This window comes from Myotis nattereri (genome assembly GCF_964212035.1).
Source record: "Myotis nattereri genome assembly, chromosome: X".
NCBI classification, from domain to species: Eukaryota; Metazoa; Chordata; class Mammalia; order Chiroptera; family Vespertilionidae; genus Myotis; species Myotis nattereri.
The window spans coordinates 146,338,727-146,355,614 of record NC_138078.1 but is presented as its reverse complement, the minus strand read 5'-3'; the positions used below and the strand labels follow the sequence as shown (position 1 = coordinate 146,355,614).

At 51.5% G+C, this 16,888-nt stretch overlaps 2 protein-coding genes across 2 annotated transcripts; both read right to left on the bottom strand.

Moving 5' to 3' along the window:
* Window positions 1-612: 612 nt before the first annotated feature.
* LOC308511977 (erythroid transcription factor-like) lies at window positions 613-2,119 on the bottom strand (the record flags this gene model as incomplete). The annotated part of the gene is made up of 3 exons (XM_081081788.1): window positions 613-981; window positions 1,446-1,571; window positions 2,087-2,119. 3 exons carry the CDS (start codon window positions 2,117-2,119, stop codon window positions 613-615), a joined length of 528 nt encoding a protein of 175 aa, XP_080937914.1.
* Window positions 2,120-8,753: 6,634 nt separating this feature from the next.
* LOC308511975 (erythroid transcription factor-like) lies at window positions 8,754-16,885 on the bottom strand (the record flags this gene model as incomplete). Its single annotated transcript, XM_081081787.1, has 3 exons — window positions 8,754-9,122; window positions 9,591-9,716; window positions 16,865-16,885. The coding sequence occupies 3 exons, from the start codon at window positions 16,883-16,885 to the stop codon at window positions 8,754-8,756; spliced, it is 516 nt and encodes a 171-aa protein (XP_080937913.1).
* Between the last annotated feature and the right edge of the window lie 3 nt (window positions 16,886-16,888).

The following is a 16,888-nucleotide window of genomic DNA, read 5'->3' as shown; positions in this document are numbered from 1 at the left end:
AAATGCTGTGCCTGGTACACATGCTGTAACACCGCCTCACAACCACCCTGCATGGTGCACAATCACATGAGCACAGAATCACATGTTGCCTCAGCACACCCCGTTGCACACATACCCCCACGTCCTCTCATACAGTCACTGGTGCCCCCTATCTCACAGTTGCCTCATGTCGTGCATACCATCTCTCAGAACCTCACCCCCATGGTCACCACCTCACAGAGCAGTCGGCCACTACACAGTCTCTGCCCATGACGTGTGCATGTACACGCCATATCATACACCCTGGTTGCTGTCACACATTGTCTCACATACTAGTACACTCTTATACTTGCACATCATAACCCATTATCATGAAGGGTGACACGTGCTGTCTCACACGGCCTCACGCCATCACCAGAGAACCACAGGCACCATTGCACTCCCCACCTACCACGTCTCTTTATTCAGTCCCACTCAGACTCACACATCCAACTTCAAGACTCTGATGATTTATTTTACAAATCGTTGAAGGTCCAGACCAGAGCTGTGGGGGGCCCAGAGGTTGGGTTGTAGAAACTTCTGGCTCCACGCGGAGAGGGACCCTACCCCTGCTCTGAGTCATGCTCTGTGTCCTCATGGGCTGAGTGGCGCCTCCACAGTGCTGGTGGTGGTGGGAGGCATGGGGCCTGTGGGGAAGGAGCCTGTGGGTGAACCCAACAGGGGCCCGGGGAAAGGCATGAGGTGGCTGACAGGCCCTGACAGCACCCCGGGGCCCAGGCCTTGGTAGAGATGGGCAGTACCAGGTGGGCCCAGTCTAAAGCCTGAGGCCACTTCCCCACAATTCCCACCATCGCTGCCCCCAGCCACCACCGTGAAGCCACCAGCCAGAGCATCAGCTGGTCCTGTGCCTCCCAGGCTCGACACTGGCTTCTTTTCTTTCTGTGATGGCCTGGGTTTTCTAGACTTTATACCACTCTTCTGCAAGGTCCGTGGTCGGTTCACCTGATGAAAGAGAGGCCATGAGTGTTCCCCAACCTCAGACTTTTGCCTCTGTGTCTCCACCAGGGACACCCTTTCCACCCCACTCCTTAACAGTCGGGAACTGGGTCAAGGACTAGGGGAGCAGGCCCCAGCTGTGGCCCAGATAATGCCCTAAGGAGTCATGAGCTTGTGAGGCCCTAAGCAATGGAAAGGCTGAGGGAGCCTCTAGCCATAGGACTAGCTGATGGCTGGAGGGGAGGGGGAAGGAAATGAGAAATGGAGGAGAGAGAAGGGAGCAGGAGGGAAAAGACAGGGAGGAGATGAAGGTGTAGAGAAGAGAAGGGTGATAGGGAAGGAGGAGGGAGTAGAATAACAGGGAGAAGAGAGAAAGGGAGATAGGAAGAATACAGGAAAGGAAAAGGAGAAGGAAGGCCAGGTTAGTGGGATGGGGGTGCAGGGGGCAGGCTCCAAGAGGCAGGGCACACCTGGTGTCGCTTGTAATAAAGGCCGCAGGCATTGCACACGGGGTCTCTATTGGCATTCAGCCGCCACACTGCCGCGATGGTTGTCTGGCAGTTGGTGCACTGGGCACCTGCCCGCTTGCTGACCTTCTGGGGGCAGCAAGAAAATGAGGGTCAGTGCACTGGTGGGTGGAGGACCCAGAAGGTGAGGGTCAGGGTGCAGGCATGGCTTCCTGGACAAGGCATAGACTGAGGGTGCTCTGAGGGGCGAGGACATGGCCTCCTGTCCCGGGGCTTTCCAAATGGCGTGGGGTGCTTCATCAGTGGTTCTCAGCGTTGGCGGACATTGGACTCACTTGGGGAGTCGAAAACAATCCTGATGCCCAGGCAGCGCCCCAGACCAAGTAAATCAACCCATCTCGGGAGGGCCCCACGGTGATCCCAGTGTGTAGCCAAGGATGAAAACTGCTGTGCAGGGAGTGGACGGCGTGCCTGCTTGCAGCCCGAGGGTGGGCTGAGGGTAGACACTCCAGTACAGAGCTGGGTCCCTGAGTGGATGGGGCAGGGAGGGGGGATATGGGTTCTCATAGAGTGTGAGGGCAGAGATCCCTGCCCGGAGTGAGAACAGAGTACCTGGGTGAGGGGAGGCCGGCCTGGGCTCTTACCCGGCGTCTTTGGGGCTCGTTCTGCCTGGTCATCGTCTGACCACCGGCATTGCACAGGTGGCACTGTGGAGCGGCTTTCGCTCTGCTGGACTTTCGCTCTGCCGGACTTTCGCTGTGCCTGGTACACATGCTGTCACACCTTCTCAGAACCACCCTGCATGGCGCACAATCCCAGGCCTCTGGTGAGGTGGACAGGGGGCAAGAGGGACCAGGCTCAGCCCAACTTTGCCTTGGACCCCATCCCCCTCCTCAACCTCCCTGTCCCTTTGGGGGAGATTCACCACAGGTGGACAGGGGCAGGGTTCCTTGGAGGTTGGCGGAGGAATAGACCTCTGGATTGTGGGGGCTTCTGGTTGGAGGAAAGAAGCTCCTAGGAAAGTCGGGGGGCCTGTAGGCACTGCTGGGGACAGGGATGGAGGAAGGCACCGCAGGCCCCAGCGCCAACAGGTCCGGACACAGTCGCTGTGTCCTGATGTTCTCTAGGAAGGTGCCTCTTGCATAGGAATCTTGTGAGACCTGGGGAGGGGTGTACTCCCAGGTGGGGCTCACAGTTGCGGGAGGGTAGAGCCCCGTGGTGCGATAGGCCCAGCTGGTGTATGGTGAGCCTCTTGGCGTCCACTCCAGACAGCAGAGGCATGCATTAACCTGGAAGACTGTTTGGGGTGTGGGTGGGAATGGGAAGGAAGAAAGAAGGGAACAGAAGGTCTGAAGCCATCCTGCTTTCAAGATGCAGTGATTCCCAACAGCCCCACATGGTGGCCAGCCTTCCCACCTTCCTTCCCATAGGTTGCCAGAGCAGCTGCTGGCCATTGGGTGACTCCTGGGTCTGAGCCCCACTGGTCACTCTGGCAGCTGCAGTCACCAGCAGCCTTTTCCCAATGGGCTTTTAGCATAACTTTGTGGAGCCCCATGGGCCACTCAACTAGGGTCACCCCCACCTCCTTACCGTATTCATTCCCAATGAGGCAGTCTGGGGATGTACGTTCCCAGGTCTGCACATACACAGGGAACGTGACCCACATAGCCTCGTGAAGGCTTCTGGCCATTTCTAAGATGGCTTCTTTGTGAGATTCTACCCTAGCTATGGGTCTCCATGGCAACCCCAGCAACATGGAACCCTGCCAGGATAGCCAGTGCAGCCGCTGCCTGCATGTGCTCCAACTGGGGCTGGGGATCCAACCTAAACCCAGCTGCATGCCCTTGTCTGGGAATCAAACCCGAGACCCTTCGGTGCACAAGCCCATGCTCTAACCACTGAGAACACCAGCCAGTGCTCATAAGAGGGCCCATGAGAGGTTCCTATGGGCCAGGCCTGGAAGTTGCATATGCCACTCTGCTCACTCGATTGATCAGAACTGTCACATGTCCACCTGTCATTGCAAGGGAGGCTGGGAAAGTGAGTGAGTCAGGAAGAAAGGGGAGCAGGGTTGAAAGGCCTATAGCAGTGCCTGCTACAGGATTCTGTAGACTCCCCAGAGCTACGCTGTTTCATGTGGTGGCCACTAGCCACAGTCAAGACAGTGGCTCCTGTACAAGGTGAGGGCAAGGCTTCCAGACCAAGGCTGTCAGAGGGAGTCACATCAGGGCTTCCTATACGGGGTCAGGAGGGTGTTTCCAGAGGGCAAGTTTAGGGGTTCCTATGAACGATCAGATCCGAGATTCCTGAAACGGGTCAAGTTACGGATTTCTGTTGGAAGTCAGGGAAAGGTTTCTGCAGAATTCGGTTATAGGCTCCAGCACTGTTATAGGCTAGGCTTCCTGTAGGCCATGGAGTAAGGATAGGATTAGGTCAGTAAGCCCTGTACAGCAAGTATGTCAAACTCAAAGGCTATCACGGGCCAAATAAACAAGGTTTAAGTTTATGTGGGCCGCAAAAAAAAAACCACACAAAACCTTCAATTTTCATAGGAACATAGGATGATTTCGATAGAGACATGCTGATTACAAAGGGTTGAAATAAATGAGTCATTGTTAACATAAAATAATAGAACATTTTAAGAAAAAGTAATATTTTTTCTTGAACATTAACTTACCAGACACTGAATAACTGCACAAATTTATAAGCGTAATGCAAATCTATTTTTCTTCTTCTCTGAAAGCAAAATATTTCCTGTTATGCACACCAAACAAGTCAGTACAAGACTAATGATGTGGCAACCGGCCGCTAAAATATGTGCTGCTAGTATCAGTGGAGAGAAATGGTGCACCTGCACATAAGGTACGTAAGGAAAATGAATGCAACACAATTATAGTAATCAGTCATTAGTGAATGTTGTAGTTCGGTATTCATAATCCTGTATAATAAAAGCCCAGAGACCGAATGGTGGAACGACCAATCGACCAGTGGCTATGACATGCACTGACCCCCAGGGGGCAGACGCTCAACGCAGGAGCTGCCCCCTGGGGAGTCCGTGCACTACCACAGTGGGAGTGCTGCTTGGCTGACTGGAGGCTGGGAGGTAGGTTCATGGCCACCGTGGGACTGAGGCCTACTCGGCCGCCTCAGTGCTATTGTCCCTGAGCCTGGCCCTGACCGGGTCCCCTGGAGAAGCTAGTGCTCCAGCGCCACGGAAGATGCCAGACCAGGGAGCAGCCACTCAGAGGGTGGGTCCACAGCCACTCTGCAGACTGGGATGAGCAGGCTGATCCCCACAGGCCACACCCCCCAACAGTGCTCAAATCCTGTGCACCCGGCCTCTAGTTATGTATAACAGGATATTCTAAAAATTAAGTTATGAAAATTTTTTCCTTAATTGTTTTATTGCTTAAAGTATTACAAAGGGTATTACATATGTGTCCATTTTTTCCCCCCGCCCTTGACAATCCCCTGGCCTCCCCTACCCCCCAGTGTCTTATGTCCATTGGTTATGCTTATATGCATGCATACAAGTCCTTCGGTTGATCTCTTACCCCCCTGCCTCCTGCCCCCCAACCCTCCCCGGCCTTCTCGCTGTAGTTTGCCAGTCTGTTCGAGGCTGCTCTGCCTTTGTATCTATTTTTGTTCATAAGTTTATAATGGTCTTTATTATCCATAAATGAGTGAGATCATGTGGTATTTTTCCTTCATTGACTGGCTTATTTCACTTAGCATAATGCTCTCCAGTTCCATCCATGCTGTTGCAAATGGTAAGAGTTCCTTCCTTTTTAGAGCAGCATAGTATTCCATCATGTAGATGTACCACTGTTTTCTAATCCATTCATCTACTGGTGGGCACTTAAGCTGTTTCCAGATCTTAGCTATGGTGAATTGTGCTGCTATGAACATAGGGGTGCATATATCCTTTCTGACTGGTGTTTCTGGTTTCTTGGGATATACTCCTAGAAGTGGGATCACGGGGTCAAATGGGAATTCCATTTTTACCTTTTTGAGGAAACTCCATACTGTCTTCCATAGTGGCTGCACCAGTCTGCATTCCCACCAGCAGTGCACGAGGGTTCCTTTTTCTCCACATCCTCTCCAGCACTTGTCGTTTGTTGATTTGTTGATGATTGCCAGTCTGACAGGTGTGAGATGGTACCTCACTGTTGTTTTGATTTGCATCTCTCGGATGATTAGTGACTTTGAGCATGTTTTCATATGTCTCTTGGCTTTCTGAATGCCCTCTTTTGAAAAGTGTCCATTTAGGTCCTTTGCCCATTTTTTGATTGGATTGTTTATCTTCCTTTTGTTAAGTTGTATGAGTTCCTTATAAATGTTGGAGATTAAACCCTTATCGGTGATAACATTGGCAAATATGTTCTCCCATGCAGTGGGCTTTCTTGTTTTGTTGATGGTTTCTTTTGCTGTGCAGAAGCTTTTAATTTGATGTAGTCCCATTTGTTCATTTTCTCTTTAGTTTCAAGTGCCCTAGGCGCTGTATCGGTGAAGAAATTGCTTTGGCATATGTCTGAGATTTTGTTGCCTTTGGATTCCTCTAGTATTTTTATGGTTTCCTGTCTTACATTTAAGTCCTTTATCCATTTTGAGTTTATTTTTGTGTATGGTGTAAGTTGGTGGTCTAGTCTCATTTTCTTGCATGTATCTGTCCAATTGTCCCAACACCATTTATTGAAGAGACTGTCTTGACTCCATTGTATGTTCTCGCCTCCTTTGTCAAATATTAATTGAGCACATTGGTTCAGGTCGATTTCTGGGCTCTCTATTCTATTCCATTGATCTGTATGTCTGTTCTTGTGCCAGTACCAGGCAGTTTTGAGAACAGTGGCTTTGTAATACAGCTTGATATCAGGTATTGAGATCCCACCTGCTTTGTTCTTTCTCAGGATCGCTGCAGCTATTCGGGGTCTTTTTTTGTTGTTGTTGTTAAAAAATATATTTTATTGATTTTTCACAGAGAGGAAGGGAGAGAGATAGAGAGAGTTAGAAACATCGATGAGAGAGAAACATCAATCAGCTGCCTCCTGCACATCCCCCACCGGGGATGTGCCCCCAACCCAGGTACATGCCCTTGACCGGAATCGAACCCGGGACCTCTCAGTCCGCAGGTTGACGCTCTATCCACTGAGCCAAACCGGTTTCGGCGACGGGGTCTTTTTTTATTCCAGATGAATTTTTGGAGAGTTCGTTCTAGGTCTGTGAAATATGCCATTGGTAGGTTATGAAATTTTTATTAAAACGTTTCTTACATACCGTTATATTGGCTGGGCTGCAACAATATTTGTTGTGGGTGCATGCGGCCTGCGGGCCACAAGTTTGACATACTTGCTGTACAGTGTTTGGGCAGGGGGTCCTGTGCCAGGTGAGGCTGTAGATGCCTGTATAGGATGAGGTCTGGACTTAAAGCAGGGGGTCAGGACAGGCGCCTCACCACAGGTTCAGGAAAGGATTTTCCATGTAAGTTCAAGACTGTGGTTCATGTTGAGAGTTGGATCACAGGTTCCTGTGGACTCTGCGGGGTGGGGCGTGAGGTAGGGATTGTTGTGCAAAGTGACATCCGGGGCCATTGTCAACAATGTAAGCAAGGCTCCTGAACTTAATCAGGATTCCCAAAGAGTTTAAAGATGGGGCTTTCTTTAAAAAAAAAAAACAAACAAACACACACACATATTTTTATTGATTTCAAAGAGGAAAGGAGAGGGAGAGAGAGATAGAAACATCAGTGATGAGAGAGATTCATGGATCGGCTGCCTCCTACATGCACCTCACTGGGGTTCGAGCCTGCAACCTGGGCATGTGCCATGATCAAGAACCCAACCATGTCCTCATGGTTCATGGGTTGATGCTCAACCACTGAGCCACACCAGCCGGACTAGAGTATTTTTTCAGGTGTTCATGAAGGAAAGCACCTGAGCCTTCCAGCTGTTGTTGACCACAGTGAGCACTCAGGAAACGGTGCTGGTTGCAGGGTGGAGGCTACACCACGGAGCCTGGCTCAGCCCTGTGCCACCAGCTGTGTGGCCTTGGGAGAGACGCTTAACCTGTCTGGGTTAGGATGTCACCTGACTCCACGCATGCTCCGATGTGAGGGTTTGTTCCATGGAAGAACAGATTCCACTTTAGGGGGAGCAGTTCACCCAGGTGAAGGGGTGTGTTGGGGAGGGAGTTGGCACTGTGGGGAGATCCCCCCGGGGTCTAAATATTCCCCCTAGAGGTTATTCTGTTCTCCTAATCTCCCCCTCCTTCTCTACCATTTCCCACAGGGCTGCAGGCCGAGCTGGGCTGAGAGAGATAAGAGATGAGTGTCAGGAGGGCCCATGGACAACCCCACGGTCCCAGACTGGCCTTCTGCCCTTCTTGCTGGCTGTCTTTCCAGCCCCAATCTTGGCCTCCCGTTCCTGTCCTGAACATGTCTTCTGTCCCCTGGAGGTGGGTCCCTAACTTACAGACTGAAATTGTATATATTGATACCTCCACAAACAAGTGTACAGAGCTGCTCACGCTGTCAGCCACTCGGAGGCACTGTGACAGGGCACAGGATGTGCGATACGCTCACATACACGTGCTTGCACACAAGTGCTGCCCTTGCCAGACCCACAAAGACCTCCTGACACGCAGTACCTCAGGTCACACTGCTAGGTCTCCACATTCCGTCCTACACAGCCCTTGGTGAGCATCCCGGAAATGTTTATTGAGCAAATGCTGTGCCTGGTACACATGCTGTCGCACCGCCTCAGAACCACCCTGCATGGTGCACAATCACATGAGCATAGCCTCACATGTTGCCTCAGCACACCCCGTTGCACACATACCCCCACGTCCTCTCACACAGTCACTGGTGCCCCGTTTCTCACAGTTGCCTCATGTCGTGCACACCATCTCTCAGAACCTCACCCCCATGGTCACCACCTCACAGAGCAGTCGGCCACTACACAGTCTCTGCCCATGATGTGTGCATGTACACGCCATATCATACACCCTGGTTGCTGGCACACGTGGTCTCACATACTAGTACACTCTTATACTTGCACATCATAACCCACTATCATGAAGGGTGACACGCCATCACCAGAGAACCACAGGCACCGTTGCACACCCCTCCTACCACGGCTCTTTATTCAGTCCCACTCAGACTCACACCTCCAACTTCAGTACTCTGATGATTTATTTTACAAATCATTGATGGCCCAGACCAAGAGCTGTGGGGGGCCCAGAGGTTGGGTTGTAGAGAGACTGCTGGCTCCACGCGGAGAGGGACCCTTCCTCTGCTCTGAGTCATGCTCTGTGTCCTCATGGGCTGAGTGGTGCCTCCACAGCGCTGGTGGTGGTGGGAGGCATGGGGCCTGTGGGGAAGGAGCCTGTGGGTGAACCCAACAGGGGCCCGGGGAAAGGCATGAGGTGACTGACAGGTTCTGACAGCACCCCGGGGCCCAGGCCTTGGTAGAGATGGGCAGTACCAGGTGGGCCCAATGTCAAGCCTGAGGCCACTTCCCCACAATTCCCACCATCGCTGCCCCCAGCCACCACCATGAAGCCACCAGCCGGAGCATCACCTGGTCCAGTGCCTCCCAGGCTTGACACTGGCTTCTTTTCTTTCTGTGATGGCCTGGGTTTTCTAGACTTTATACCACCCTTCTGCACGGTCCGTGGTCGGTTCACCTGATGAAAGAGAGGCCATGAGTGTTCCCCGACCTCAGACATCTGCCTCTGTGTCTCCACCAGGGACACCCTTTCCACCCCACTCCTTCAGAGTCAGGAACTGGGTCAAGGACTAGGGGAGCAGGCCCCAGCTGTGGCCCAGATAATGCCCTAAGGAGTCATGAGCTTGTGAGGCCCTAAGCAATGGAAAGGCTGAGGGAGCCTCTAGCCATAGGACTAGCTGATGGCTGGAGGGGAGGGGGAAGGAAATGAGAAATGGAGGAGAGAGAAGGGAGCAGGAGGGAAAAGACAGGCAGGGAGGAGATGAAGGTGTAGAGAAGAGAAGGGTGATAGGGAAGGAGGAGGGAGTAGAATAACAGGGAGAAGAGAGAAAGGGAGATAGGAAGAATACAGGAAAGGAAAAGGAGAAGGAAGGCCAGGTTAGCGGGATGGGGGTGCAGGGGGCAGGCTCCAAGAGGCAGGGCACACCTGGTGTCGCTTGTAATAAAGGCCGCAGGCATTGCACACGGGGTCTCTATTGGCATTCAGCCGCCACACTGCCGCGATGGTTGTCTGGCAGTTGGTGCACTGGGCACCTGCCCGCTTGCTGACCTTCTGGGGGCAGCAAGAAAATGAGGGTCAGTGCACTGGTGGGTGGAGGACCCAGGAGGTGAGGGTCAGGGTGCAGGCAGGGCTTCCTGGACAAGGCATAGACTGAGGGTGCTCTGAGGGGCGAGGACATGGCCTCCTGTCCCGGGGCTTTCCAAATGGCGTGGGGTGCTTCATCAGTGGTTCTCAGCGTTGGCGGACGTTGGACTCACTTGGGGAGTCGAAAACAATCCTGATGCCCAGGCAGCGCCCCAGACCAAGTAAATCAACCCATCTCGGGAGGGCCCCACGGTGATCCCAGTGTGTAGCCAAGGATGAAAACTGCTGTGCAGGGAGTGGACGGCGTGCCTGCTTGCAGCCCGAGGGTGGGCTGAGGGTAGACACTCCAGTACAGAGCTGGGTCCCTGAGTGGATGGGGCAGGGAGGGGGGATGTGGGTTCTCATAGAGTGTGAGGGCAGAGATCCCTGCCCGGAGTGAGAACAGAGTACCTGGGTGAGGGGAGGCCGGCCTGGGCTCTTACCCGGCGCCTTTGGGGCTTGTTCTGCCTAGTCATCGTCTGACCACCGGCATTGCACAGGTGGCACTGTGGAGCGGCTTTCGCTCTGCCGGACTTTCGCTCTGCCGGACTTTCGCTGTGCCTGGTACACATGCTGTCACACCTTCTCAGAACCACCCTGCGTGGCGCACAATCCCAGGGCTCTGGTGAGGTGGACAGGGGGCAAGAGGGACCAGGCTCAGCCCAACTTTGCCTTGGACCCCATCCCCCTCCTCAACCTCCCTGTCCCTTTGGGGGAGCCTCACCACAGGTGGACAGGGGTAGGGTTCCTTGGAGGTTGGGGGAGGAATAGACCGCTGGATTGGGGGTGCTTCTGGTTGGAGGAAAGAAGCTCCTAGGAAAGTCGGGGGGCCCGTAGGCACTGCTGGGGACAGGGATGGAGGAAGGCACCGCAGGCCCCAGCGCCAACAGGTCCGGACGCAGTCGCTGTGTCCTGATGTTCTCTAGGAAGGTGCCTCTTGCATCGGAATCTTCTAAGGCCTGGGGATCGATGTACTCCCAGGTGGGGCTCACAGTTGCGGGAGGGTACAGCCCCGTGCTGCCATAGGCCCAGCTGGTGTATGCTGAGCCTCCTGGGGTCCCCTCCAGACAGCAGAGGCATGCATTAACCTGGAAGACTGTTTGGGGTGTGGGTGGGTATGGGAAGGAAGAAAGAAGGGAACAGAAGGTCTGAAGCCATCCTGCTTTCAAGATGCAGTGATTCCCAACAGCCCCACATGGTGGCCAGCCTTCCCACCTTCCTTCCCATAGGTTGCCAGAGCAGCTGCTGGCCATTGGGTGACTCCTGGGTCTGAGCCCCACTGGTCACTCTGGCAGCTGCAGTCACCAGCAGCCTTTTCCCAATGGGCTTTTAGCATAACTTTGTGGAGCCCCATGGGCCACTCAACTAGGGTCACCCCCACCTCCTTACCGTATTCATTCCCAATGAGGCAGTCTGGGGATGTACGTTCCCAGGTCTGCACATACACAGGGAACGTGACCCACATAGCCTCGTGAAGGCTTCTGGCCATTTCTAAGATGGCTTCTTTGTGAGATTCTACCCTAGCTATGGGTCTCCATGGCAACCCCAGCAACATGGAACCCTGCCAGGATAGCCAGTGCAGCCGCTGCCTGCATGTGCTCCAACTGGGGCTGGGGATCCAACCTAAACCCAGCTGCATGCCCTTGTCTGGGAATCAAACCCGAGACCCTTCGGTGCACAAGCCCATGCTCTAACCACTGAGAACACCAGCCAGTGCTCATAAGAGGGCCCATGAGAGGTTCCTATGGGCCAGGCCTGGAAGTTGCATATGCCACTCTGCTCACTCGATTGATCAGAACTGTCACATGTCCACCTGTCATTGCAAGGGAGGCTGGGAAAGTGAGTGAGTCAGGAAGAAAGGGGAGCAGGGTTGAAAGGCCTATAGCAGTGCCTGCTACAGGATTCTGTAGACTCCCCAGAGCTACGCTGTTTCATGTGGTGGCCACTAGCCACAGTCAAGACAGTGGCTCCTGTACAAGGTGAGGGCAAGGCTTCCAGACCAAGGCTGTCAGAGGGAGTCACATCAGGGCTTCCTATACAGGGTCAGGAGGGTGTTTCCAGAGGGCAAGTTTAGGGGTTCCTATGAACGATCAGATCCGAGATTCCTGAAACGGGTCAAGTTACGGATTTCTGTTGGAAGTCAGGGAAAGGTTTCTGCAGAATTCGGTTATAGGCTCCAGCACTGTTATAGGCTAGGCTTCCTGTAGGCCATGGAGTAAGGACAGGATTAGGTCAGTAAGCCCTGTACAGCAAGTATGTCAAACTCAAAGGCTATCACGGGCCAAATAAACAAGGTTTAAGTTTATGTGGGCCGCAAAAAAAACACACAAAACCTTCAATTTTCATAGGAACATAGGATGATTTCGATAGAGACATGCTGATTACAAAGGGTTGAAATAAATGAGTCATTGTTAACATAAAATAATAGAACATTTTAAGAAAAAGTAATATTTTTTCTTGAACATTAACTTACCAGACACTGAATAACTGCACAAATTTATAAGCGTAATGCAAATCTATTTTTCTTCTTCTCTGAAAGCAAAATATTTCCTGTTATGCACACCAAACAAGTCAGTACAAGACTAATGATGTGGCAACCGGCCGCTAAAATATGTGCTGCTAGTATCAGTGGAGAGAAATGGTGCACCTGCACATAAGGTACGTAAGGAAAATGAATGCAACACAATTATAGTAATCAGTCATTAGTGAATGTTGTAGTTCGGTATTCATAATCCTGTATAATAAAAGCCCAGAGACCGAATGGTGGAATGACCAATCGACCAGTGGCTATGACATGCACTGACCCCCAGGGGGCAGACGCTCAACGCAGGAGCTGCCCCCTGGGGAGTCCGTGCACTACCACAGTGGGAGTGCTGCTTGGCTGACTGGAGGCTGGGAGGTAGGTTCATGGCCACCGTGGGACTGAGGCCTACTCGGCCGCCTCAGTGCTATTGTCCCTGAGCCTGGCCCTGACCGGGTCCCCTGGAGAAGCTAGTGCTCCAGCGCCACGGAAGATGCCAGACCAGGGAGCAGCCACTCAGAGGGTGGGTCCACAGCCACTCTGCAGACTGGGATGAGCAGGCTGATCCCCACAGGCCACACCCCCCAACAGTGCTCAAATCCTGTGCACCCGGCCTCTAGTTATGTATAACAGGATATTCTAAAAATTAAGTTATGAAAATTTTTTCCTTAATTGTTTTATTGCTTAAAGTATTACAAAGGGTATTACATATGTGTCCATTTTTTCCCCCCGCCCTTGACAATCCCCTGGCCTCCCCTACCCCGCAGTGTCTTATGTCCATTGGTTATGCTTATATGCATGCATACAAGTCCTTCGGTTGATCTCTTACCCCCCTGCCTCCTGCCCCCCAACCCTCCCCGGCCTTCTCGCTGTAGTTTGCCAGTCTGTTCGAGGCTGCTCTGCCTTTGTATCTATTTTTGTTCATAAGTTTATAATGGTCTTTATTATCCATAAATGAGTGAGATCATGTGGTATTTTTCCTTCATTGACTGGCTTATTTCACTTAGCATAATGCTCTCCAGTTCCATCCATGCTGTTGCAAATGGTAAGAGTTCCTTCCTTTTTAGAGCAGCATAGTATTCCATCATGTAGATGTACCACTGTTTTCTAATCCATTCATCTACTGGTGGGCACTTAAGCTGTTTCCAGATCTTAGCTATGGTGAATTGTGCTGCTATGAACATAGGGGTGCATATATCCTTTCTGACTGGTGTTTCTGGTTTCTTGGGATATACTCCTAGAAGTGGGATCACGGGGTCAAATGGGAATTCCATTTTTACCTTTTTGAGGAAACTCCATACTGTCTTCCATAGTGGCTGCACCAGTCTGCATTCCCACCAGCAGTGCACGAGGGTTCCTTTTTCTCCACATCCTCTCCAGCACTTGTCGTTTGTTGATTTGTTGATGATTGCCAGTCTGACAGGTGTGAGATGGTACCTCACTGTTGTTTTGATTTGCATCTCTCGGATGATTAGTGACTTTGAGCATGATTTCATATGTCTCTTGGCTTTCTGAATGCCCTCTTTTGAAAAGTGTCCATTTAGGTCCTTTGCCCATTTTTTGATTGGATTGTTTATCTTCCTTTTGTTAAGTTGTATGAGTTCCTTATAAATGTTGGAGATTAAACCCTTATCGGTGATAACATTGGCAAATATGTTCTCCCATGCAGTGGGCTTTCTTGTTTTGTTGATGGTTTCTTTTGCTGTGCAGAAGCTTTTAATTTGATGTAGTCCCATTTGTTCATTTTCTCTTTAGTTTCAAGTGCCCTAGGCGCTGTATCGGTGAAGAAATTGCTTTGGCATATGTCTGAGATTTTGTTGCCTTTGGATTCCTCTAGTATTTTTATGGTTTCCTGTCTTACATTTAAGTCCTTTATCCATTTTGAGTTTATTTTTGTGTATGGTGTAAGTTGGTGGTCTAGTCTCATTTTCTTGCATGTATCTGTCCAATTGTCCCAACACCATTTATTGAAGAGACTGTCTTGACTCCATTGTATGTTCTCGCCTCCTTTGTCAAATATTAATTGAGCACATTGGTTCAGGTCGATTTCTGGGCTCTCTATTCTATTCCATTGATCTGTATGTCTGTTCTTGTGCCAGTACCAGGCAGTTTTGAGAACAGTGGCTTTGTAATACAGCTTGATATCAGGTATTGCGATCCCACCTGCTTTGTTCTTTCTCAGGATCGCTGCAGCTATTCGGGGTCTTTTTTTGTTGTTGTTGTTAAAAAATATATTTTATTGATTTTTCACAGAGAGGAAGGGAGAGAGATAGAGAGAGTTAGAAACATCGATGAGAGAGAAACATCAATCAGCTGCCTCCTGCACATCCCCCACCGGGGATGTGCCCCCAACCCAGGTACATGCCCTTGACCGGAATCGAACCCGGGACCTCTCAGTCCGCAGGTTGACGCTCTATCCACTGAGCCAAACCGGTTTCGGCGACGGGGTCTTTTTTTATTCCAGATGAATTTTTGGAGAGTTCGTTCTAGGTCTGTGAAATATGCCATTGGTAGGTTATGAAATTTTTATTAAAACGTTTCTTACATACCGTTATATTGGCTGGGCTGCAACAATATTTGTTGTGGGTGCATGCGGCCTGCGGGCCACAAGTTTGACATACTTGCTGTACAGTGTTTGGGCAGGGGGTCCTGTGCCAGGTGAGGCTGTAGATGCCTGTATAGGATGAGGTCTGGACTTAAAGCAGGGGGTCAGGACAGGCGCCTCACCACAGGTTCAGGAAAGGATTTTCCATGTAAGTTCAAGACTGTGGTTCATGTTGAGAGTTGGATCACAGGTTCCTGTGGACTCTGCGGGGTGTGGCGTGAGGTAGGGATTGTTGTGCAAAGTGACATCCGGGGCCATTGTCAACAATGTAAGCAAGGCTCCTGAACTTAATCAGGATTCCCAAAGAGTTTAAAGATGGGGCTTTCTTTAAAAAAAAAAAAAAAAACAACACACACACATATTTTTATTGATTTCAAAGAGGAAAGGAGAGGGAGAGAGAGATAGAAACATCAGTGATGAGAGAGATTCATGGATCGGCTGCCTCCTACATGCACCTCACTGGGGTTCGAGCCTGCAACCTGGGCATGTGCCATGATCAAGAATCCAACCATGTCCTCATGGTTCATGGGTTGATGCTCAACCACTGAGCCACACCAGCCGGACTAGAGTATTTTTTCAGGTGTTCATGAAGGAAAGCACCTGAGCCTTCCAGCTGTTGTTGACCACAGTGAGCACTCAGGAAACGGTGCTGGTTGCAGGGTGGAGGCTACACCACGGAGCCTGGCTCAGCCCTGTGCCACCAGCTGTGTGGCCTTGGAAGAGACGCTTAACCTGTCTGGGTTAGGATGTCACCTGACTCCACGCATGCTCCGATGTGAGGGTTTGTTCCATGGAAGAACAGATTCCACTTTAGGGGGAGCAGTTCACCCAGGTGAAGGGGTGTGTTGGGGAGGGAGTTGGCACTGTGGGGAGATCCCCCCCGGGGTCTAAATATTCCCCCTAGAGGTTATTCTGTTCTCCTAATCTCGCCCTCCTTCTCTACCATTTCCCACAGGGCTGCAGGCCGAGCTGGGCTGAGAGAGATAAGAGATGAGTGTCAGCAGGGCCCATGGACAACCCCACGGTCCCAGACTGGCCTTCTGCCCTTCTTGCTGGCTGTCTTTCCAGCCCCAATCTTGGCCTCCCGTTCCTGTCCTGAACATGTCTTCTGTCCCCTGGAGGTGGGTCCCTAACTTACAGACTGAAATTGTATATATTGATACCTCCACAAACAAGTGTACAGAGCTGCTCACGCTGTCAGCCACTCGGAGGCACTGTGACAGGGCACAGGATGTGCGATACGCTCACATACACGTGCTTGCACACAAGTGCTGCCCTTGCCAGACCCACAAAGACCTCCTGACACGCAGTACCTCAGGTCACACTGCTAGGTCTCCACATTCCGTCCTACACAGCCCTTGGTGAGCATCCCGGAAATGTTTATTGAGCAAATGCTGTGCCTGGTACACATGCTGTCGCACCGCCTCAGAACCACCCTGCATGGTGCACAATCACATGAGCATAGCCTCACATGTTGCCTCAGCACACCCCGTTGCACACATACCCCCACGTCCTCTCACACAGTCACTGGTGCCCCGTTTCTCACAGTTGCCTCATGTCGTGCACACCATCTCTCAGAACCTCACCCCCATGGTCACCACCTCACAGAGCAGTCGGCCACTACACAGTCTCTGCCCATGATGTGTGCATGTACACGCCATATCATACACCCTGGTTGCTGTCACACGTGGTCTCACATACTAGTACACTCTTATACTTGCACATCATAACCCACTATCATGAAGGGTGACACGCCATCACCAGAGAACCACAGGCACCGTTGCACACCCCTCCTACCACGGCTCTTTATTCAGTCCCACTCAGACTCACACCTCCAACTTCAGGACTCTGATGATTTATTTTACAAATCATTGATGGCCCAGACCAAGAGCTGTGGGGGGCCCAGAGGTTGGGCTGTAGAGAGACTGCTGGCTCCACGCGGAGAGGGACCCTTCCTCTGCTCTGAGTCATGCT